Genomic DNA, 24,232 nt, shown 5'->3' with positions numbered 1-24,232 from the left:
AGCTGTACCCTTCTGTATCCCGTCCCGTCCACTTTCTCACGAACGAATTCACGAGGAAATTTCGCGACGACGCCGAGTCGGGAAGCCGGGTCGAAGAAATAAAGAGATGGTCGAGGGGAGACAACTTCTTCTTCTTCTTCTTCTTCTTCTTCTGGACGAGAAATTCGAGCGCGGTTATCGTTTTATCTCCGCGCCACCGGAGAACAATGATAAAAAAAAAAAAAAAAGGAAGGAAGGAAGGAAAGAAAAGGGATCCCGGGCAAATTTCATAGCCTCTACGGTTATGATTCATCCTCGTGTCGGGGGAGTGGAGTTGAAAATCGGGAGCCCGTTCAGGATACCCCGTGCCAGATTTTACGATCTTCCGCGCGATAAACTCGATAGTTTAACGGTTACTCTCGTTCACTACCTGTCCGCGGAGCGTCGTTAAGGCAACAGGCAGCCACTAACGCAGCAGGTGAGTAAGGTACCGGAGGTTTACGGCCGTTTCGATACCAGCCGACCATTCTATAAACGCTGATCGATGCCTCGAATAGTAATCGAGGAGTCTCTCTCTCTCTCTCGTAATCCTCCGTGTACCGTTTTATCGTCTCGATTCCGCGCGAAAAAAAAAAAATTATCCTCCTCACACTGGAGGATACTCGAGGACACTTCGAGCAGTTCCTTCTTACTCAGAGGGACGAGCAAAAAGAAAAAAAAGAAAAAAAAAATTATTGGCCACGCGTTGTTGAAACCGTTTTCACGACCGATAAAAACACCGATCGGCCGTGGAACGCGAGGCGTAAATTCGCGTATTTAATGGGGATAAAATCGATCGACGATTCCTCTTCGATCCCCCTCCTCCCCGGGATACACATCCGCTCAACCGGTTGCAGGGGAAGGGAGGAAGATCGGAGGCGGGCAGTTACGCTCGCAACGTACGATCCGGTTAACGGCCGAGCAACGTTCGCGGTGAAAAGTCTATTTCCCATTTCGAGCCATCGCCATAGGCCTTCCTTCCCCATTCTGACCCCGATATCGCGTCTTCTTTACGACCGAATTACGTACTCTAATAGGCTCGTTCCCTGTATATATATATTCGATCGTATCGAGCAGACGTTACCTCTCGAACGAAAACGATCTTTCCTATATTAACTCCCGTCTTCTTTCTTTCTCAATCGCAAACATCTCGCGACACGTGATGGAAGAAAACTATTTTCACTTTTGTCTCTATCGTGGCATTCGTCGAGTGCATACCGATCCAAGGCCTCTGTTTAATTTAAGCCTCGATTATTCGTTAGCGCGGAATCGAGAGAATTCTAACGTATTTTTCATTTCTCGTCTAATAAGGCCAATTACGATTTGCAATTACGATAGATTTAGTTTATAAATGTAATTATTCGAGTAGATGATAAGATAATAATTGTAACGAATAAGGTGGATAAATAAATTATCTCAACTTCGCAGATGAAAACAATTTTTACCATCTTAGCCGTAGCAAAAATGCTCGAGAAAGATCGTCACCAAAACCGCCTCGCAATTCGAGTTCCTTCGAGGATGTTTATCGAGAAAGAAAATTGACGATAAAAACGAAGCGTCGATGCTACTACGTTTCCAAAGAAACGTATTACTCGATACGCGGCATCTTATGCAGATCGACTGTAATCGCTCGAAAGGGTTAACACTGTTCTATCTACTTCTACTATCGCGTACCAACGTGTCAGGATCGTAAACGAAGCGTCTGAAGCGAAGACTTAGGCCCTCCTTCCAACTTCTTTCCAAGCAGTATACGTAACCCGCGTGCGTGTTATCGAGGTATCTGGGGAAGTAGCGGCGTCCCCCGATTTTCGCGGTAATTCGAGGCCGTGCACGCCTGGAGACAAGTGGGCCGACGATATGTAAATCGGCGCGAGAACCTAACCGCGTCTCTATCCATTCCGCAAAGGGAAGCCGTGTGTATTAATCGGGCCTGGCGGCGCATTCGAGTAAACGATCTGCGCGCCGCGGTAATGCTCGGTAATGCTCGGTTTCGAACCGCGGGATCGAGGCAGCTCGCTCGTGAGAGAAGCGCAGGGGATCAGACACGATCACGCGCCCCCAAGCCTCGTTCGCACGTTCCCGATGCCTGCTATTATCGGCTAACGAGACGACGACTTTCTTACGTCCACGCCCTCCAACAGTTTCGACAATTTTCCCCCCATTTTCGCGCTCCTGTAACAAACTCAATTTGGCCGTGGAAATTGTCGGGGTATTCGAGTCGTCGTAGCAAGAAATTGGAATTCGCCTCCACTTTTACGAACTTCTTTGCAGGGACAGAGGGACGGGGGGGGGGGGAGAGAGAGGAGGAACGGGTGTTTGAGAACGAGTTTTAACTCTTGCAACGGTGACGATCGTCCACCACTCGAATCGAGATGCGGCGATTCGAACGGTGGCGATATTTATTCGCGTTTGGTTTTTTGGAAAATATCGCTTCGCGAATAAATTCTTGGGTTTGATTTTTGAGAGAGAGAAATTGAGAGAAGGAAAATAGAGATGTAGTAAGAGAAGGTGAAAAATAAGAATAATAGATGAACACGTTAAATGTGATCACGTTATTGGGATTGCAACGACATTTTATTATGATATTTTCCCTGACAAAGAGGAATCTTGGTAATTACTTTATTATTAAAATATCGCATAAAAAAACAATAATGGACTTTCGTATTCAACTTTATCAAGATACGTAAAATATGAAAATACAAAAGTTTTATACGTTAATTTGTGCGTGAATTCGTTTTAAATTAAGCTAAGAAAACGGGTGTGAAGTTGTTGGCTTCGAGTGCCAAAAAGTTAACTAATTTTTACACCAGCGGGCCTAAATCTTACGCAATCCTCGAGAGGGGAGGAAGGAAGAAACGAAGAGCGAGTCGATCGATAGCGAGTTCCAACGAATTGGTGATTCGTGATCTCGATCCTCGGCGTTTGAAGCCGGGTAAAGTCCAGAACGAAATCGTTAAGCGACAGGCATCCGATCTCGCGGCGCGTGGTCGTCTTTGCGACGATAAAACGACTCGTAAATCCGTAAAGAGACGCGGATATCGATCTACCATTGGGTCAACCTAGGCGCGATACGATCTCGTCGAACGAGCCTACGTCTTTCTCTTAACCCCCCTCCCCTCCCCTCCCCTCCCTCTATCTTTTCGTCTCTGCGTATCTCAGCGCGGCGTCACTTCGTCGGCAACACTCCATTCCGTGGATAAAAGTGACAGGAGACATCGGTATTCCTCCCGAATGGGACGCGTAAACGTTCTCGTACGAAGAGGCATTACGGTTATCGCTTCGTTCGACGAACGACATACCCGATCCTTAAACCCTTTGCTGATCCGACCTTTTTTCGCTCGGCCGAATCAACAACGAATCCACACCATTTCCTCAGCACCTGTTCCATGAATTTCTTAGCTCAACTTAAAACGATTTCACGCGCAAATCAACGTATAAAATTTTTCTATTTAAATATCTTACGTATGTTTACGTATAAAGAAAGAAAATAAAGTTGAATATACAAAATATTCGATACAGATATTTTAATAATAAAGTAATTTTGCAAGATGCAGTCCTCGTAGTTTGTCAAGACAAATATCGCGATAAATGTTGTTCCATGTCTTTTCTGTAAGTATATTAGTATATTTTATCCTTTGCACGCGAAGGAATCTATTCGCGAAGCGATATTTTGCGAAAAAAGTATCAAACGCGAATGAATATCGTCGCCGTTCGAATTGGCGCATCGATCCGAGTGAGAGTCATCGTTGGAACGCAAAAGGTTAATATTCATCGGAACGAGGTTTGTGGCATTTGCACTCGCGTCCTCCTTTTTTCTTTTCTTCCCTTCCTCCTTTCGACCGATCTCCCGGAGACACGGCAAAGAGGTTAAAGACCGTCGGATAAAGACTCCATGAAAATTAAACGAAGGGTGCAGGTAGAAGCGGGGCGAGCGATAAACAGAGCATCAGATCGTATCGGCACGCCAGCAGCCCCCTCTGCCGCTTCTCGTTTCTTCTTGCAGCCTCCACCCTTCCTCCTACTTCTTCTCTCTTCTCTTACGTCGTCCTCCGTCCACCACTTCTCCCGTCGTATCGAACAAATATCTGTAATATCCGATCTGTAATATCGTGCTATTGTAAGTGAGATACTAGAGTTGGCTATCGTGGCTGGTAGCAGGTCTCGATCGTAACGATAATCGTCCGAGATACCGTATTCTCTCTTCATATCCGTCCGCCATCGATTCTCCACCGCTTTCTTATTTCTCCATCGCGGTTTTTTCTCCTCGTCTCTCGTAGCAAAGGCTGGTAAAACTCGACAAAGTGAAACAGATCCGCGGAGGATCTGTTGTTGCGCGTTAAGTCGAGAGGCGCGTGAAACGACGAATAATCGGCGATAAAACTGAGAGAAATCCTTCTCCCCCGCTCTGCCTCGTTCTCGTTTCGATTCGCGTCGCAGGGCTGCTCGAAAGGACCGAATCGAAGAAGAAGAAGAAGAAGAAGAAAAAAAAGAGGATCGATCTCGGAATGGAACAAAAGGAACCCATTTATTCGCTCGAGGATTGATTCCTCTCCTCTCCTCTCCTCTCCTGCGTTCGGAGGGGGAAGAAAAGGTGCGAGCAGACGAGACGAAGAAACCGATTCTTTTATTCCCGTGTATCGTTAGGACTTACGTGGCCGCGTTTCGAGAGTTCGCGAAACGAGATTTAGCCGGTTCCCCAACCGGTGATTTGTGGCCCATTGTTCTCCAACCCGTGTTCGGTAGCCGAACCACCCGTGGGAGGGCCAGCCTAGTAAAAACTCCGCTATCCGCAACTAATGGCTTTGAAATCCATTGATTTACCCTCTCCCCCGCCCGCCTTCAACGGGGGGAGGGACTCGAAACGAGGTTTTTACAGTTTCGAGGTTTACCATACATAAGTATGTTCGATCAAAGACGATCCCGATCCTAGGGGAGGGTAAAGCTATTAAATTCGCGAATCTTTCTATTTTCCACGCGAGTCGAGGAAGATCAGCTCGGGAACGAGTTGTTTCGCCAGGTCGAAATTATCGAACGTTCGTCGTCTCGAAACGAACCAATCGGTCACCATTGTCGTTTCGGGCTCGGTAATTAAAGTCCGCTCCAATTCTCCCGAATCGGTCGTCCCGCCAATTCTATCCGCCAATTTTTCTCTCTCTCTCTCTCTCCAAGCCAAGTAAGAAAAGCCGAAGAAGAAGAAGACATAATAAAACGATTAACTCCGATTCCTGCGAGCCCTTCCAGCACAATGGAGCGGCAGTTAGGGGCGACTGCCTTCTCCGTTCCGCATTATTTATTCCATTAGCGAAGGGGGCACCTCCCCTCCCCCTTTCTCCCTTGTATCTGCATATTGTCCAGATCTATATCCTCCTTGCGCGCGGACAATTGCCGCCACATGTTTGTTGTGCCTCGAAACGTTAGATCGCCCCGCGCAGATACCTCTTTCCTCCTTCGTATCCCCCCCCCTCTCTCTCTCTCTCTCTCTCTCTATAGGTAAAGAGAGTCGAAGAGCGATCCTCTTTTCCCTCGCTGGCCGCATCGAGTGGCATCCTTTGACATTTTATCCGAAACAACGAGGTGCCGCGTTTAATTAAGGCGCGACGAAGTTAAATCGACGAACAAATCGAGTCGGTGAGAGAGGCAGGCATAAATACAGACAGACAGACATACATACATACGATCGGGATCGCATTGTTCGCCGACCTGTCCAACCGACCTTCTTCAACCTCCCGTCCAGAAACATAATCAATCCCCAAGAGTGTATTCCACTCGTCCACGCTCCATCTGCCATCCAATCCACGTGGAAATTGAATTAATCCTTCGCGCGCCGCTCACCTGTATCACGAACCTTTACGAAACCTTTCCCTCTATATATATATATATCTTTCTGCAGAGTAGAGAGAATCGTATCCATAAAGGAGCGAGTAACAGCGTCACGGTACACGTATAGCTTTAAACGCGACTTTTGCCGGCGTGTAATCTCCCCATCTAAATTATTAGATTATCCTTTGATTCATTTGTCACGGGCCGAGCGAATGCGCCTTCGTACCGCGCCTCTTTTATACAGCGCGTGATTCTCTCTATCTTTACCCGTACGTTACGTTTCATAGTTACGTGCTACGACGGATTTATCGATAATGATATTTCAATTTTATGAAAAGTTATTAACGATCCCGGGCAGACTTTGTTTCCCGGCCGATAATAAATTACAGATCTATCGAGGTTGGCCTGTACCTCGATCTAGTAGAAAGTTTTTATTCTTCTCGATACAATCGTGGGAAAAATTAAATCGAAAGTATATATATATTCATCGCTTGCGATCGATCGATCCCTCTCGAATCGAACACTCGCTTCACTTTCTTAGGATTCGCTTTTCAAGAGAAACTTTCAAATTTTGCCGAGCATTAATCGTTAAACTTAATTTAAAGAGAATCGTACGTAACTTCGTACGAAATTGAAATACTTTTAAGAATAAATGTCTGTACCCGTGTTAGAGCGTGTAGACGTACACGCGATACGTAATATATGTACGAAGGTATGCACTTCTTCTTACGAACATCGGCATACTTCACGTTAAGTATGTGCTCAGACAATGTATATATATATATATACACATACACACGTACATCGACGCTTATTTTGCTCAATCTCCTCGAGACAACGTGCCGTACATTCCACGAGATACCTATCAAGATTTCCATCCATACGCATCTTGTAAAAGTGGCTTCCCTCCCTTCCAAGTCCCCGGGATTTCGAGCCCCAAAGCGGTATCGAACGAGAGGAGGCGCCCACCCTAGGCGTGATATTATGATAATACACTTATATTCATACGCAATAGGCTTTTCTTGGGAAGAGGGCGAAACGAACGTTTCCTCGGCCTATTCTCTCTCTCTCTCTCTCTCTCACTCTCTATCACTCTCTATCCGCGATGTAATTCGATCGACGCTAGAGTCTCGAGACGAGATGGATCGAAATTGACGGAGGATCGTCGAGTTAAGAGCGACGACAAAGCGATGGGAGGGAGGGGGCGCGACGTTTCTCGATTAATTGCTCGGCAATTTGGTTAATCGCTTCGGTTGAAAGCCTCGATGACGGCTCTCTTTGATTCCAGGCTGCGACGAGAATTTTCCAAAAAATTTTACGCGAGGAAAAATACGAGACGATAATAAAAACACGAAGTTAACGAATAAAACGGATAATTGAGAGTTACCTTAACGATTCACCTTAATCAACAAGGGTTTTACGCTACTACGCCTTTCTACAAAACAACAACCGCGTATCGCAATACGCCTCAGCTACGAGTTTAAATTTGAGGTTATTGTTTCATTCGCAACTAGCGGTTCTTTAGCATCACAGAAACAGCGTTTTGCCATTTTTAAAATCTTCCGCTTCGGATAATTTTTTAATAGGAATTAAATGAATGTATAAAAACGTAAGAAAAATAGGAATAAACATTACTTCACTGAAAAAATACGTACCGTTACGATATGACGTTTATTTATTCGGTGAGCTTCGGTGATTCGTAGAAATTATGAACATTAATTTTTTATTAAAAAAAGTTCTGCCAGATTGGAAATCGCGGCCTTAATAACGCGAGGTTAAGGTGAACATCTTATACAACGTCGAAAACGACCTCTCCACGCTTGCTTCTCAATTTTTATCATCCCTTCTTTTCCTGTCGCATCTCTCTCTCTCGATGCAACATCTTCCCTTTCTTTTCGGCGGTTACGTAACGCTTCCACGAGAGAGGTTACGACACGAATTTCTGTTTCCTGCTCCCGCGCGGAAAGTTTGGAAAGACATCGGGTCCCCCTTTGTCCGGTTCGGGGAATCTCGTTGCTGGAAAATGGTTTCCTCTCGAGGGGAGGTCGAGCCACTGACCGAGAAGACGTTAACGCTCGCCGACAACTACTTTTCTCGTCCGTTTTCCCGCCCGTTGCCCACCATTCTCGTTCGCGGCGGACTCGACGATGAAACTTTCCAAACGATTCCAAGACGGATCCCCTCGATGCGCGTATTATCGCGCGTGTAGTGGACAAAAATGGAGATGCGCTTCGAGATAAAGAAAGGAATAATAAAGGGGGGAGGAAAAGCAATCTCGTCGCCCGGCCAATCTCCTTCGAACGAGAACGAGGACGATTCTTTTATTATTCGAAACGAAACGAAGAGCGAACACGGTTTCGTTGCGAACAGTCACACGTTTTGCCCTCTCCTCGTATAGGAGGATCCCGTAAGTGCGTTGTCTTGTCGTCCAACAGCGTCTTAGACGCAACGTTTCATTGCGCCGGTCACCGGTTCCGATTCACCCTCTTCGCTTCATCCATAAAGCCGGATCGTCGTCGACAACGTGGAAAACTTTTATGCATCATTATGATCGAATGGTCGCGTCTTTACGATACAAGTGGTCGTTGCGGCTCGACGAAATAAAGGGGGAAGAACGCCGAGAAGAGAATCGAGCGCACCCTTTTTAAAACGTGGGGTGGAATAAATCCAACCGCGTAACGTCGAATCAACGATACGAAGGAGAGGATCGCGATCGAGAAAACGGGGACGAAGCTGACAAATTTTCATCCATATTCATGGACCGAGGATGGATGGAATCTCGAACGTTCGACGGATACGTTTCCTTTTTCTCATCCCCGTCACGTACGAATTAATTCCGTGACACGGTTTCCTCGTTGTGGATGAATTCGAGCGGGAAATTATTTTTAAAATAATCCCTCCCTCTCTCTTCGAATCGAAATCAAACGGAGATCTCGAGAAAGTTTGGGTTTAAATTAATTCGGATTACGCGTCTCTTCGACTATAATTAATACGACGAAGCGAGCTCCGCCCTAGGAGGAGGGAATAGCGGCGCAAGAATACGAATATGCTTTATTACGAGCAAGTTTATGAAAATGTTCACCGCGGGGAGCCGAGGGAGGCAAAAGCGCACAGACTCGGAGGGTGGCCTTGGTTCTCGTTGCCCTCCTCCCGCGCTCCTTTCTCGCAGGTGACGCAGTCGCCATAGCCGAGGAGGTCCCACCCTCGTGCGTCGTTCCCAGATATTACCGCATAATTTTAGGATATTTCACCTAGGGGAGCGTGGGATTTCGGCTCGGACGAAATCTCGCTTTCACCTTGAGGCGAACGACGACACGCTCGGACCGCGCTCCTAATCGCGTGTTCGCGGTTGGATTTTCGCAATGGAAACACACAGAGGGGCGGAGAGGATAACGCGGACTTCCATAAAAGAAGTATCCAGGTGTGAAGCGCGTACGTCGATTATCGAATATCGGGCGGGCACGAATCGAAACTGAGCCAACCGTGAAGGATTGCCGCGCGTTTATATCCCGTGTTTCGCCACGGGACGCCGATTCCGCGGCGAACAATGCTTCGATGTCGTAAATGCCGGCCACCGATACGGATCTTGGGGAAAGAAAAAAAAAAAAAAAAAAAAGACACGGGTTATTTGTCTCGCCATCGCATTGTTACGATGACAAATCGGCCGAGCCACGAGCCGCTTATCCATCGACATCGCGCGAGAATTGAATCCGTCCATACCGATGAGAAGACGATGAGAAGGCGATATCGATCGATATCGTCCAATCTTCTCCATCCGATCGCGACCTCGGTCGAACAAGATTTACGACGTGGATCGAGGATGCGAACGAGGCCTCTAACAACCTCGACGATTTTTCTTCTCGCGGCGACCGCGACACGTCTCCCACTCGTCCAAACTCGTCGTCGTTACGACTCCTTTCGCGTCGTCCTTCTTCCAACGGGACCGACTCTCCGCGTGCTCTCTATTTTTCTTTCTTTCTCCTTTTCTCCAAAGAATGTCATCGATCATCGAGACGACGATTCTCGAGACACACGTGCGTTCCGGGAAAATCCGAGTTTCCATTATCGCCGGTTAAGAAATTATATACCTGTTCGTTGCTTTGATGGCGTTTATAAAGAAAGAAAGAAAGATACGCGATCTTATAGACTCGCCTAGTAGCGAAAGGGTTGAGCGTACTACCGCTTGAAAAAGAAAAAAGAAAAATTAACGCTTCCAATCGTTGGCGCGGAGAGTAAAGTCCGCCTCCTTTCTTCCACCTCCACCAGACAGATCTCTCTGTCTGTAGCAGTAGCGTACGTGGATGGGAAGGACGTTCTCCAGACAGCACGAGATCCTCATCCCACGAGACTCGCGCGAGCCGACACAATGCACGCGCGTCTCACATTCCCTTCCTTCGTAGCCTCGCTTCCTCCGTCGAAATCCAACCACGACCTCGTCCGAAAGAAAGTGTTTATCGGAGAAACTAACCGGTATGCGATAAATTACGAATCGGATCGACGATAGCACGCCACGCGCCGCCGCCTTCGCGATAATTTACCGTTTATTTACTCGGCTATTTAATCTTCCACCCGGCGATAAATATATCCGGCGCGAGGATCGCGATTTCGATTGTCCCCCTCTCACCCTTCCTTGTTTCCCACAAACGCCAGAGAGAGAGAGAGGGGGAAAGAAGGAGCGAGTGCAACAATGCGAGAGGGTTCGAAGCGGCGATTTTCGAAAACGGCGTTGTTTGTTCGACGCCGATAAAATAATGGACAAACGCGCGTTTGTCATCGCGGGGACAGATATACGAAACGTCGGCTCGCTGCCGAGATAAGAATAATTTAGGAGGGAGAGAGAGAGAGAGAGAGATCTTAAAAGCGCGAGCATTATCTCCTTGGTTCGCGCACAAAGGATTATTTCTCGCTACGCGGAAATACGCGGCGAGTAAAGGGACGATATCGCGAAAATACGGCTATTGTGTATCTCTTTCTCTGTTTCTCTCTCTCTCTCTCTTTCTATTCTGGCGGGGAGATACACCTGATAGATCGATATATTCAACCGCCGCCGTGTATAAATTCCTTAAACGCCTCGTTAAATCATCTCGTGAATAACAATGGAGACGTGAATTATGGATTAAAATGTAGTATTCCGTTTCTTTCTTCGCGGGAGCGACCAACGAACTGACGAGAGTTGGAGAAAAATTTCGAACGACGATCGCTCTTCGCGATCACGGTTAACCTTTCCAACGGCGACGTTATTTATTTGCGTTTGACTCTCTTTAAATATCGCTTCACCAATGGATTCCTAAGTTATGCATAATCTTATAAGTTAGAAATTTTTTCATCAAATTTTCATGAAATTAGATCGTGAGATGATCGAGTTTGACGAATCGTGGCGATAGAAGTATTATTTTCAAAGTTTCTGAGATTAGTTCGAGCGAAGATGAGTTTGATTTTTCGTTGTTAAATGACGAAAATTATTTCTATTTAGAAATTGACAATAGAGAGAAGGAAAAATATCGATGAAAATAGAGATGTGGTATAAGAAAATAAGAATAAGGCAATGTAAACGTGAGAGCACGTTAACGTAAGTTTTGTAACGATATTTCATCGCGATACTTGCCTTGACAAACCAAGCATCTTGGCAAGCTGCTTTATCATTAAAAAATATCGCACGAAACAACGATATAGACTTTCACACTCAACCTTATTCTCTCTCTCTTTATACGTAGATAGAAGATACGTAAAAAAATATTAAAATGTAAAAGTTTTACACGTTAATTTATACGTGAAATCGTATTCAAACTGAGCAAAGAAAGGCCCTCGAGTGCAAAGGGTGAACTTTGAACAAAATTAAATAAACTCGACTTCGAGTGGCGATGGCCTAAATTTAGAACCATTCTCCATTCTAATTCCAAGTAAAAGTTCATTAACTGGATTATAGATATCGACACGATGGCTATCCGCCATCGTAAAAACCTCGTATCGCGATTTATTATCCAGATAAATAGAATAACGAGACGCGTCCCAGCGCTACCTGCACCGTAGAGAGAGTTCTCACGAAGGAGCGCCTATATCGTTAATTCGATCCCTCGCTTTCGACCGCCGTTCCGTTCGACAATTTCATTTGCCCCGTTATCTAACCACCTATCATCCCGTCTCTCCCCCCATTTGTAACACGTTCCTTCGCTCCAAGATGCAACCGTTCCTGCCACCGATAATGAACCGGACACTCTTCGAGCGGGGGAACGGCGTATAATAAGCTCGTTGTCGGCTTATTTGTCGTTACAACGCGATCCTCGTTAACCGTGCTCGATCCAGTTTTCACCCGCTGGAGAAGAGCGAAACGCGAATTATTTTTTTATTTTTCCCGATACGAGTGCCGCCCGCAATTTATCTTCGATAGGGGAAAGTCGGCCGAAAGTCGAAGGCGAGTAAATCACGGAATTTTACACACACACACACATATATATATATATATATATACTGCGTCGCCAATGTTGATCACACCTACGTCTTATCGAAAGAAACACCTCGACGAGGTGAAATCGGAGAGAAAACAGAGAGAGAGAGAGAGAAAAGAGGGAAAGAAAATTGCTTTTCCAATTTTTACGCGGACCGATAAACGATTTTTCCCTTTTCCCTTCGTTTCCAACCGTGCGCCTGCCTCTCTCGGATCGGTTGGGAACGATAGGATCGTCCGCGGGATGATAATTCCACCACCCACCCGCTCCACACCCACCGAGTCGAGTTGAAACCGCGGTGTCGATTACTCATACGTACGTCGAGTCGAGTTTCGAGAGTCACGGCTAACTCGTCCATTTTTACCATCCGTGCGTGACCGGAGAGAGGAGGGTGGATCCAACAAAGGAAGATCCAAGGAGATCCACCCACGCGATCGCCAGGGATGGGGATACGTTTATTATGGATAGCTAAGACGCGAGGGACGCGCGTCAATTTCGCACCGACTCTCGTTACGGTCGTTCGAATATAAACACGCGGCTTTACAGATTGAAGACGACGTGACGAGAAAGAGACGAGTTTCGTGCGTGGCAGGTATGTCAGAGGAGGAGGCGAGGCGCTCGTTCGTAACGATTGTTTCGGCCGAGTGGAACCGAGTGATTATCAAGACGCGCGGATAGTTTGAAAGGGTGTAGAGAGAGACAGAGAGAGAGAGAGAGAGAGAGAGAAGGTGGATCGGAACGTGGGTCCCGAGGGATGATTACGGCGACGTTGGCCGCCCTCTTCGCCGTGTAATTAACGTCGTTAAAACATGGATATTAAATAAATTATAAATAATTATGTTCGACGGCGTTAACGACCATCATCTAGGCCGCAACTGTGACGCTGTGCCGGCTACATTTACGTTATCGATTACGCAACCGCGTCGAACAGAGAGAGAGAGAGAGAATTCTCGCGTCTGGAGGATCTCCTCTACGCGTTTTTAAAGTTTTGTGAATATTTATTCGCCGACATATTCCCCTCCCTTCGGGAGAGGGTTTAATCGAGAGTTAACGAGCGTCGCGCGATTTTCGATCGCCGATCGAAATCGGTTAAGCGGCGACGAGGTTTTTCGACGAGGTCGAGCGGAAAAATCTCGAACTCGACGGGAGGAGGAGAGCATCTCGTCGTAGAGAGCTACCCCGCTGTCGTGAAATTTTCGTCGATAAAAAGGAGACCGAGCTTCTCTGCAACGTTCGTTTCGTTTTTTTTTTTTTTTTTTAAAGAAAGAAAAGAAAAAAAAAAGGGGGAAAAAAGTTGGCGCGCATCTCTCGACGAGGGTATACTTTGTGCTACGCGGAAATCAGACGCGTTTTCTGACGCGCTTCTCCTCGTGTCCCTGCACCTGCACCCTCTTCTTTCGAATTATCATGATCCCCGCGACAGTGATTTGAAAAAGTATCTCGTCTCTCTCGATATTCGATCGAAAAGCGATCCTTCGAGTGATAGATCGTAATCGTAGCGGCGTGGAAAATGGCCGGTAAATGGCCGAATAACGGGATCCCTCGGTGTTGGCCGAGCGTTACCGGTTTCTAATCTCGGGAGAAAAGGTTTAGGGCGGCGGTGGAAACGAGATCCTGCCAATCGATGCAATATAATCCCGATCGGCCGTTACAATTCGAGTAGAAAAATGTGTACACCCGCTGGTATTGGAGAAATTTTCGGGATTTTCTCCATTGTTCCCGCGATCGTGCCGTTTCCGCTTCCTTCGCCCCTTCCTCTGTAAGGTAAGGATATCGACCAAGTGCACCGTATCGATCCCTCGAGCCTTATAACGCCGTTTCCATTAGGTTAACGACCCTACCGTCTCTCGATAAACTATTCACCATAACGGATAATTGCGATGCGATTCCGTACTGAGAGTAACCGTCGAAGGAGAGAGAGAGAGAGAGAGAGAGAGAGGAGATTCAGAGTCCATAAATCCACGCGTTCCACGGGTTGAGAACCGTTCATCAACTAACTACTCGTAACCGCTCCCGTAATTTCTCCATGATCGAGAACACCCCGGATCGATAAAAAAGACAACTCGTTATCGCACAGCCGCAAGCTGTCGCAAAAGAAACGATTTGTCCGAATGTCTCAATCGGTTCGATATGTCTCGCGATCGTTCGACAAATTTGTTACGATTCGTTGTAATCCTACCTTTTTGCTTCGATTTTAATCCTCTAGGGTTTTACTGATAAATAATAAACTCGATTAACAGCGATGATTCGATTTCCTCGAAGGTGGTTGAAATCCTATCGCGCATCAATTAAGAGATCCATTCTTCGACGGATCAAAAATGGTGAAAGATCGTAGAAAAGAAACTTCCAAATGATTCTGCATTTTAATCCTCTGTGATTTTACTAATAAATAATAAATTAAGCTGATAAGCTAATAAATTAAGCGATGATTCGATTTCCTCGAAGATGGTTGAAATCCTATCGCGCATCAATTAAGAGATCCATTCTTCGATGAAATGATGAAAGATCGTAAAAAAATGATTCTACATTTTTTTAATCCTGCGGGATTGTACCACGAGTCGATCAACAGCGACGGTTCGATCTCGAGGAGCGTGTCCGGACCAGCTTCCTCGAAGGTCGGGCGCCGAGTGGACGCGGAGGGATGAAAAGATCCGTGGTGGGCTCTCTACCCCGCAGCGAGCGTAGAGTGGCGCCCACCAACGGAGACGTCTGGAAGCGGCGGGCGTCCCGACGTCCAATGGTTCCCCGACTCGCCACCAGATCGAGATACGACTTGGCTTCTAATCGAGACACGGGACACATATGCAATCGTATCGCGCGCCGATAAAACAGGATCGTTGGATCCGGCTTCGCAAATCTTTCCATCGATTCAATTATGCTGATCAACTATGCTGTAAAATAAACGTTGGCCAACAAACGACGCCCGAGATCTCAACACACCGACAACTCGTTGCGAATAAATCTTTCCCCCTCCTCGCCTCCCCCCCCCTCTTTCTTTTCTCTTACAAGATCGATCCTGTTCCCCCGATAAAAGAGTTGCGAAAAGAGGTTGCGCGAGCTCCATGGGAAACGCGCCCATTACCGTGCATCCGAATAAAATAAATTTGCCGCGCCGCGTGAAACGAGAGCCAGACGAGGAAAGAAGGAGGCAGAGATGGAGAGAGAGAGAGAGAGAGAGAGAAGATACGTATAAGTGTCATCGATGTTATTTCTGGGAGAGAGAAGAGGGGGGCGAGAGAAGAGGCCGGAACGGGTGAACCTGCGCGACGAAACGCGTGGATACACCACGAAATCCTGACTGGAGGGATACGTGGCCAATGAAAGGAGCGTGGATGCGAAAGAGAAAGAGAAAGCGTTACGTTCTCTTTAACCAGCAGCCACTTTAACCAAGTTAAACCGTGGCTGACTCGTTATAGCATAACGGTTCGACAGTCGACAAAGGTGGGAGGAGATCGCGCCAATCGAAGCGTCGTCCTCGATTATCACGCGTTCACAGCTTTCTAAAGGGCCGAAAAGCGCGACAGAGGGTGTGCGACGAGTAGTCGGCGGAGGAGGGGGCGAGGAGAGGGGAAAAAAATGAAAGGAAAGAGAGCGGAGAAGGGTTGAAATCGGCGACCCTGTCGGTTCGGAAGAGATTCGGTAACGAGGGGCGGTGCACGCGGGATCACGGAGCATCTGTCAAACGGTGTCTCCCTCCCTCGAAAAAAAGGGAAAAAAAAGGGAAAAAGTACATACAGATGTATCGAAAGTTCGACGAAGCACCGCGCTCGTACCGACTCTTCCTTCGTTCGTTCCCTCTAACCGATCGACCACGATCCGAAACCGAGCGATTAAAATTTCAAAATTACGATGCTCCATGTTTATCGAGCGAGGGAATATTTTCCGGCCAGGTAACGCGATCAATTATTCGGTTCGAGTCGGGATCTATGTCGAGCGAGATACGCCCGAAATATTACAACGCGTGTCAAATTAGCGGTGGAGCGATGGCGAGGGAGAAGGCGACGTTCGCACGACCATCGTCCCCGTTATATACACGCGTGCATGCATATCGAAGTCGAGTCGTGCGATTGACAAACGCGGCGAGAGAAAGGCAAATGAGAGAGAGCGCGTCTCTCTTCCAGGTTTTTACCTGCAATGCTATTTTTACGACAGGTGTACATACGCAACGTGATGCGTGAGCGTGGCGAGAAGGAGAGGGAAGGAACGGAATTCGCCATACGAGCATTATACGTACGTGGCTTGCCACCCCTTTTGCCGCTCGCCAACACAATGAGCGGCTTTGTTGAAAATTTCTGCGGGCTTTTGACCCCGGTTTTCCGCGTACGCCCACCCCACCGGCTCCCTCTTCTTCTCCCTGCCTCCTCGTGCGTTTCGTTCCCCGATACAGCGCCGATCGTGCCGCCGCCGAGTTCCCATACGCCCCCTCGAAGATTCCCTCGTTCGTCGCCGTCCAAATCCGCCTCGTTAAATCGCTCCACGCGTTTTCGAGGCGGGCGATTCGCGCGCGGTTGAAAGGAGATCTCGACTCGCCATCCTCGGAGAGGAGGAGGATGCGTGCGCCACGTGTGATCGAATCCAATCGACTCGATCCCTTCCTCTTCTTATCCGTCGTCGCGATAACGCGATCAGGGGACGACTTTTTGGGACCGAAATTCTTTCCTCCTCCGTCTGTAATCCTCCTCTCTCTCTCTCTCTCTCGAGTCGAGTCGAGACGTTAGACGATCCGAGCGATCGATGAGCGAAGGGATAAATTATTTATTAAAACGAGGAAACAAGGAGCGAGGATCCGACTTTATCGCCGCTAATGAGCCCGTAAGCCCTCGAGGAGACAAGCAAATTGCTGATGCAATTACGGTTTTGGTCGGACATTGCGAAAAACAAATCTCGTTAAAAGTGAGCGGGGAAAGTGGAGTCTATTACAAGGGTGCATCGTCCAACGGCTGAGGAGAACGGATAAAACGCAATGACCATGGGGATCGGGACGGATGATGTACAGGCGAACAAAGATCGGGCACAAATAGAGGGAGAGAGAGAGAGAGAGAGAGAGAGAGAGAGGAGAGATTAACCTTACGTAACGAGCAAAACTTACGAGCGGCTGCGTTTTTTCCCAGTAAGATCGATACCACCAGGTTACACCATCGTTTTGATTCCGGTTGCATCCGTCTCGCTTTTGCCGCGCATTCCTCTTTATCCATCTATCTATCTATCTTTTTTTTTTTCGCTTTTCCAACGAAACGTCCAGGCGCGCGCGTCCGAATGAGCGCGCCGGTGGAAAAAAAAAAAAAAAAGAAATGAATACGCGCGCGTGCCTGTCGATCCTCGAGACAGAGAGACGGAAGAGGAGCGCTTTGATCCTTTGACGAGAGAAGAGGAGAAGAAACGGGCTCGAAAAAGCGAGTTTAGGTTCCGTCCCACTTGTCACGGTAAATAGTAATAAACGTTGCCTCCGTGTCGCTTCATTAACCGGCCGACAAACTTTTTTCGCGGACCGAAAACCATCGCCGAGAATTGAACGCATCGTCTGCGAGTCAAAAGCCGAATCGAAACGACGCTCTTTGCCCTCGCCTCGCCAATCGAAAACTTCCAACCATTCGTCCCAGAAGGAAACGTCGTTCTTCCATCTTCTCTAAGAGTCGACGTCCAAAATCGTCCATGTGAACCGATAACAATTTTCTACGAATCGTATCCTTTCTATTTCTTCTCGACGTTCTATGAGGAACTCGTCTTTGTTCAATCTTCTCCAAGATTAATTTTTCGAGGCAAAATCGTCGATCGTTAATCGTTAATCGAAAACACAAAATTTTCCACGAATCGACGCTATAACGCCGTTTCCTTTAATACCCTTTCTATTTCCAGTTGCCATTTCCAGTATTTACGATACGAATCGAAAACAATTCGAACCATCTGTCGAAGAACGTCGTCCCTCCATCTTCTCTAAGAGTTTCGATCCGGCGCAAAATCGTCCATGCGTTCGTCAATCGAATTAAACAAAGAGAAGTGGTAATTTTTGTCGGGAACAATTTTCCACGAATCAACGCTACGAACGTCGTATCCTTTCTATTTCGAGTTGCTCGAGAGTATTTACGATGATCGAGAGCTTTCCTGGAACAATCCGCTTTACGAGTTGCCGACACTGAAAATGCATCGAGAAATTTCACGATTCTTCGAAGCAGCGAGACTCGCCCACCCCGCCAATCCGAGACCGTGCTCTCTCTCTCTCTCTCTCTCTCTGTCTCTCCGCCTCTCATTGCCCATCGGAACTATGCTAAATACCGCCTAATGAATACATACGGGTAGCTCTCTTTGATACAGCGCTGCTGTCTGCTTTATATAAAGCAGCGGCCAACTATTTGCCCTGCGGTCGACAGAATTTCAGCCTACGGTGAAGGATCTAATGAACCTTTGCCTGTTCCACGCGGTGTACCGTACCACCACCGGCTCGGCCAGGGGGATCGGCTCCGCTAATTAATTAAAATTCTTCCGGAAAAATTCGCATTCGTTGCGGACATTTCGGATAATTGGCCCGTTCGAAATTTCTCCGGATCGTTCGATTCGAGCGCCGCTCCTTTTTTCGTATTAGCGGCGGATCGTCGGGGGTTGCGCGAAGAAAGAAGAAGAGGTAAGGGAAGAGGAGGGAGAGAATCGCGTCTCGCGCAGACGCAGCATCCGCGAAACCGCGGGAACTCGGCCGATCGAGAGAAGGATAATTAGAATCGAGCCAATTGAAATTAAAAAAACGATTTTAATCCGGCGAGTTTTTAGTTTGCATTGAAAGGTAGTTGAGCGCGGATCGATTCGACGTTCCTTTTAAGATGACACTCTCTCACTCACAGGCACTGGGTTCCGTCACTGAGCAGATTCGAATCTCTGATTAATAGAATAGCGGATTAATCCGGTGTATTAAAGCGGCGCGCGAGAATAGATTACGCATCGAAGTCACGTAGATGCGTGTTTAATCCGCTTACGATCACTTGTATATATATATACACGATTGAAACCAAGAGAAATTTTCGAGAGTCTTTAAGTTGTAGATCTCTAATCTCCTCCGTCCCTCTCTCTCTCTCTCTCTTTCTCTCGTTACGTACGATGCAACATTTTGGAAATGCATCGATCTCTCGACCCGAAAAAATAATAGAGCGGCGTTAATTAACGGCGAGTTTCTTACCCGACCCGTTTTGACCCTCGTTTTCACGCGTTTCAACGATACTTGTCACGTTCCAATAAAGTATCGCGTATTAACGAAGTGTCGGCACAACAGTGATCAGAGGCAAGCAACAAAGACACCGTCAGTTAGTCGGGCGGAGAAAACAGTTGGGGGAGAACGAGCCCGCGGAATTGGAGTGGGAGCGGGGATTTGATTTCCAACCCGTGGAAAAAACTCCAGCCGTTAAGTAATTAATTTCGCGGTGCTGCGAGACTCGTTAAAAATTTGAACAACCAACCCCACCCTCCCCCGACCATCGATCGACCAACGCGCCGCGATACCTCGACACGGGGAATTTGCTGAATTTTATTCCATACCCCACAGTTCCACCTTCCTTCCTTCCTTCCTTCCTTCCTTCCTTCCCATTATACCAGATGGAAGAAACGAACCAAGCTCTAACACGACCAAAAACTCGACCGACCTCGCCCCCCCCCCCGAGTGAAAAATTTTACTACGCTCTTATTATTCGCGGCAAAACGGTCGCGAAATTTACACCGCGATTTCCATCTTTCTCGAAAGAAAAGAGAAGCTACTACTAGTCGGTCTGCATAAGATGTTGCGTACGACGATTGGAGTTATTGCACATCGAGTATCTTTCTCTGGAAATATAGTGTCGATACATATCTTATCACCGATCTTTTTTCAACAAACACCTTCTTTCAAAGCAACCTTCTCTCTCGGGAGTGGCGCGGCGGAAAAGGGTTAAACGCTAATTTTCGCGAGGAGCACGTTCGGTGGTTGAGCGGCACGGAGTTGGGTGGTAACGTATGCAACGCTGAGACGGGGCATCTCAACGTCGCGGGAGGGGAGGGGACACGTGCGGGAAATGAATTTGGATCGCTAGCAATACGTAGTCTTCTACGTGGCTCGAATTCCGTCCCTCAACCCGAAACTGAAGACTTGTTCGGTAAGTGGATTCGAGCGACGTGCACTCTATATATATAATATATACACATATATACATACATACATACGTTTCATCGGGATATCTATCGGGAAACACCGACGTCAGCCGGCACAGCTTCGTCGCGGCGGAACGTAACAAACGAGTCTGACCGGCCTTCTCCCTCCCCCGTCGTGTTCCAACCCGTCGTGTACCTGAACAGGAATACTGTTCCTCTCCCCCTTCCCTCTTCCCTCCCCCTTTAATAATCCGCATTAGTTAACAAGCTACTGAAAAGCGGCACAATTAAAACGACGACGAGCAGCGATCCTTCGTGCAATCGGACTTGCTAATCTTTCTCAGGGGAGGTGGAAGGGGGTGGGGTGGAGAGAAATAACGATCGAGCCGGGGAGAGGGAACGGATGGTCGTTTCACGGAGTTAATGCAAGGAGGAAGCGGTAAAGAACCCGCAAATCCGTGTACCGGGTGGATCCAACGTGTGGTCGAAGTAGATTGGTCGAGGAGATCGGTAAAGTGGCCGGTGGTCTCGTGTTTCGTGAACTTTAATCACACGGATCCAACTCCCTCCCGTGTTTCGTTGCGCCCTGCTTAATGGATATCCTATCCCTAGTCCTTCTAGATATAGGTGTAGTAGGAAACCTGCAGCTAAACCGCAAGATAAAGTTGCCACCACGCTCCTATCGAGAAGGGGCGATCGCGTCGCTTTACCCGTCCCCCTTCGCCAATTCCGCTTCGATTCGTTCGCTTCGATGATAAAAAAAAAATTCTCCATCGAGAATTCTTCGTGTCTCTTCGTGTCGATTCGTTTCGTCCAAGTGGTGTTATAGGCTGGATAGGGAGAGATCATTCTCGTCATTCCGTTAGGGAAAGAAGAAGAGATTTTAAAAAGCGTAAAAACGCGTAAGAACGCTTTCCAAGATCGAACAGGGCCGCGATGTAATGTAATTGAAGAGGACGCGGCAACATTACTGCTATTCCTGCGCGCTCTCCGAACGCTGTACAGCGTGGTCGAGAACATCTTGAAATTGGTCGGGAGTGGCCGAAGGTAGTGGCTAAACGGTAAACTTTGATCAGTCGAGACCAAACTCTCCGCCAAATCCCACTTACTTAATGACGTCGTCCCCTTCTCTCTCCCTCTCCCTCTCTCTCTCTCTCACTTGCAATATTTCAACGCGAATCTAAATTGTAAAACGTGTAAAACGTCGAATCGAAATATATATATATATATATATATTAACCGTGTATTCCACCGGAAACTGATACGCGAGTCGCGGCGTAACAAGCGTTCCATTCATTCGGGACGGGACGAGCGATGGGACAGGCATGAGCGGATCTTATCATTTTATCGAGATTTCGTGTACGCGCTGCGCTAACGCGTCAGTTCTGATAAAAGAAAAAGATTAAAATTTCGTAAAACCATTCGAACGATTCGATTTCTTTCGATTCGATTTCCTACGATTAATTCATTTTCGTTTCTTTTCTTTTTTTTTTTCCTTTTTTTTAATATCTGCCAATATCAAATATTCATCGAATACCCATCGAATAGCGTTCGAGTAATTCTTTTTCGTTTCTTTTCTTTTTTTTTCTTTTTCTCCTTTTTTTTTAATATCTAACCAATATTCAATACGCATCGAAATATAAAAATCATACTTAGATTCGTAGAGCGAAAGGTCGGTTTATCCTCGACACCGTTCGTTTTCGCGAAAATACAGCCACGGTTTCGATACGGTGGATGATACATTTTTCGAATCGAACGAGAGAGGGAAAAAACGGGACGACCTATCAGGGAACATAATTTACTTACTTTTGTTGATTATTGTTGGCGGTGGGCATGGGGGTCGGCACCCTCGGCGGCGGGACCGGTATCGCTTTTCTTCTTCCTCCACCTGTTTGATGTATGGTCGGAGTAACGCGTCCGGTCGGCGCTATCCGGCCGGCCGTTCGAGGCCTCTCTGTCCGTACATCCATGTCGTTTCTGCAAATAATCCAAAATGCCCCGCGTTGTCAGACCTTCTGCCTCACAGATAAAACTTCGCGGATTCTTCTTTCTCTACGTTTTTTTTCTTTTTTTTTTTTTATTTTATTCTTTTGTTTCTTTCCCTCGACTGATTTCTACCTACCTGCGCGTATCTCTCCCTCTCTCTCTCTCTCTCTCTCTCGTTCCTGGACGCGCGATAGAAGAGAGAGAGAGAGAGAGAGAGGACAGAAATTGCGACGAGGAAACGAGTCACGTAAAAGGTAGTCGACAAAAAAAACGAAATTATTACGAGACGCATTAGTAACCGGGACACAAAAGTGGCATTTTCTCTTGTGGCTCGCAACGCCGGCCAGACATCACAGGCAACTTGCCGGTGAACTTCGAAAGAGCGATCCCGAAAGTCGCGCGCACAGAGAGAAGAGAGGAGAGGAGAGGAGAGGAGAGGAGAGAGCGAGTAGAAAGGAGACGAGAAAATCGCGGAGAGAGCGCGTCGAGCGCGTGACAAAGATCCACGAATCCGAATCCCATTCGATTCTTTCCAACCTTTTTCAATTATTTTCCTCGATTCGCGTTCGCGCGTTCGATGACAATCACCACCACGCCACCGTCCAAAGTTTCGTTTCTCTTTTTTTCCGCGCCCCATTCTTAATAATCGCCGCGTTATTCGAACATTGCGTCGTTGTTAATTCCCCGCGCTACATTCAACGCGCTCTCAACGCGTCGCCGCGAGTTCAACACAATAAGCCGTGTCCAATTATTTTCACAACCGATATTCCGTTGGGTAAAAAAAAAAAAAAAAAAAAAAGAAAGAATGAAAGAAAGGAAGGAAGGAGAAACACAACGCGTTCGCGTTAAGCGAAACACGAATACCGGAGTGTGTTCCTAATTAAGCGCATACCATCGCTAATTTACCACGATAAAAACGATAGAGTCTAGAGTCTGGTATACTCTCCCGACCGTGTATCCCCGAGATGCTTCCGCGCGAGGAACCGTCGTGCCATTCGCGTAACGGAATTTCAATTAATGATAGGCGCAGTAACGTCAGACTGCCATTTCAACGAGCGCTTTCAGCGTCGGGCTGAAACCACCAAAGCGACGCCCGCGCTTCCCCCTCCCCCGCAATTTCTCCTCCCTTCGTTGACGCAGCATCCATTCGATTCGATTCTTATCTCCTTTTTCCTTTCCTCCTTTTTTCCCCCTTCTCGTTTTACCGCACCATTGCCAGCCACCAGTTCTCCTCGTCGATATTTACACGCGTCTCGAATTCTCGAGATCGAGATCCACGCGAGGGATTTTTTTAAACGGAGAGAGAGAAAGAGAGAGAGAGAGAGAGAGAGAGAGAGAATTTCGTGGCGAGGGAAGAAGCGTCGTCGCGATTCTCTCTACGAGGGAAAGGGAATTCGAAGAAAGGGACCGTTCGAAAGTGCTCGCGAACCTTCTCAACCGTGACTCGAAATCGCGGTTGCTTCAAAAGATCCTCGAGAGAGAGAGAGAGGAGAAGACGAGGAAGAAGAAAAGGGGTTAAAGTTGGCCGCTTCCTGAACCCCTTCGTTCGAACCAACGTTTCGGGAAAACATAACGTATCGCGAAAAAGGGGGTTGAAGATGAGTCGGAAAAAAAAGGTAAACTCCTTCAGGAGGCAAGCGGTATACTCGTGATGCGCCCTCGTCGGGAGATCCATTCTTCGAAATTCGTCGGCTCCGCGATCTAACCGCTCTTGCGGAACAAGTACCACCTTTCGCCAACTTCCGCCCAGCTTTTTCATGCGTATCGTTAAGATGGATGGAAACCACCGTTCCCTTTTTTTTTTTTTTTGCAACAACCAACGTGATTCGATCGAAAAATGGAGCAGGGTATATGAA

General features: G+C 47.3%; 1 protein-coding gene across 1 annotated transcript in view; it reads right to left on the bottom strand.

The window, feature by feature from the left end:
- The window catches only part of LOC100863339 (uncharacterized), a 247,090-nt gene that overhangs the window by 185,432 nt on the left and 37,426 nt on the right, over window positions 1-24,232 (bottom strand). The window contains 1 exon segment of the mRNA XM_086903552.1: window positions 22,197-22,367. Within this exon segment, the coding sequence (XP_086759678.1) occupies window positions 22,197-22,360 (164 nt within the window). The 5' untranslated portion in view covers window positions 22,361-22,367.

Source organism: Apis florea, unplaced genomic scaffold (genome assembly GCF_048593485.1).
Source record: "Apis florea isolate Af1SG1 unplaced genomic scaffold, ASM4859348v1 contig_2293_pilon, whole genome shotgun sequence".
Taxonomy (NCBI): domain Eukaryota; kingdom Metazoa; phylum Arthropoda; class Insecta; order Hymenoptera; family Apidae; genus Apis; species Apis florea.
This window is presented reverse-complemented; position numbering and strand designations above follow the sequence as displayed.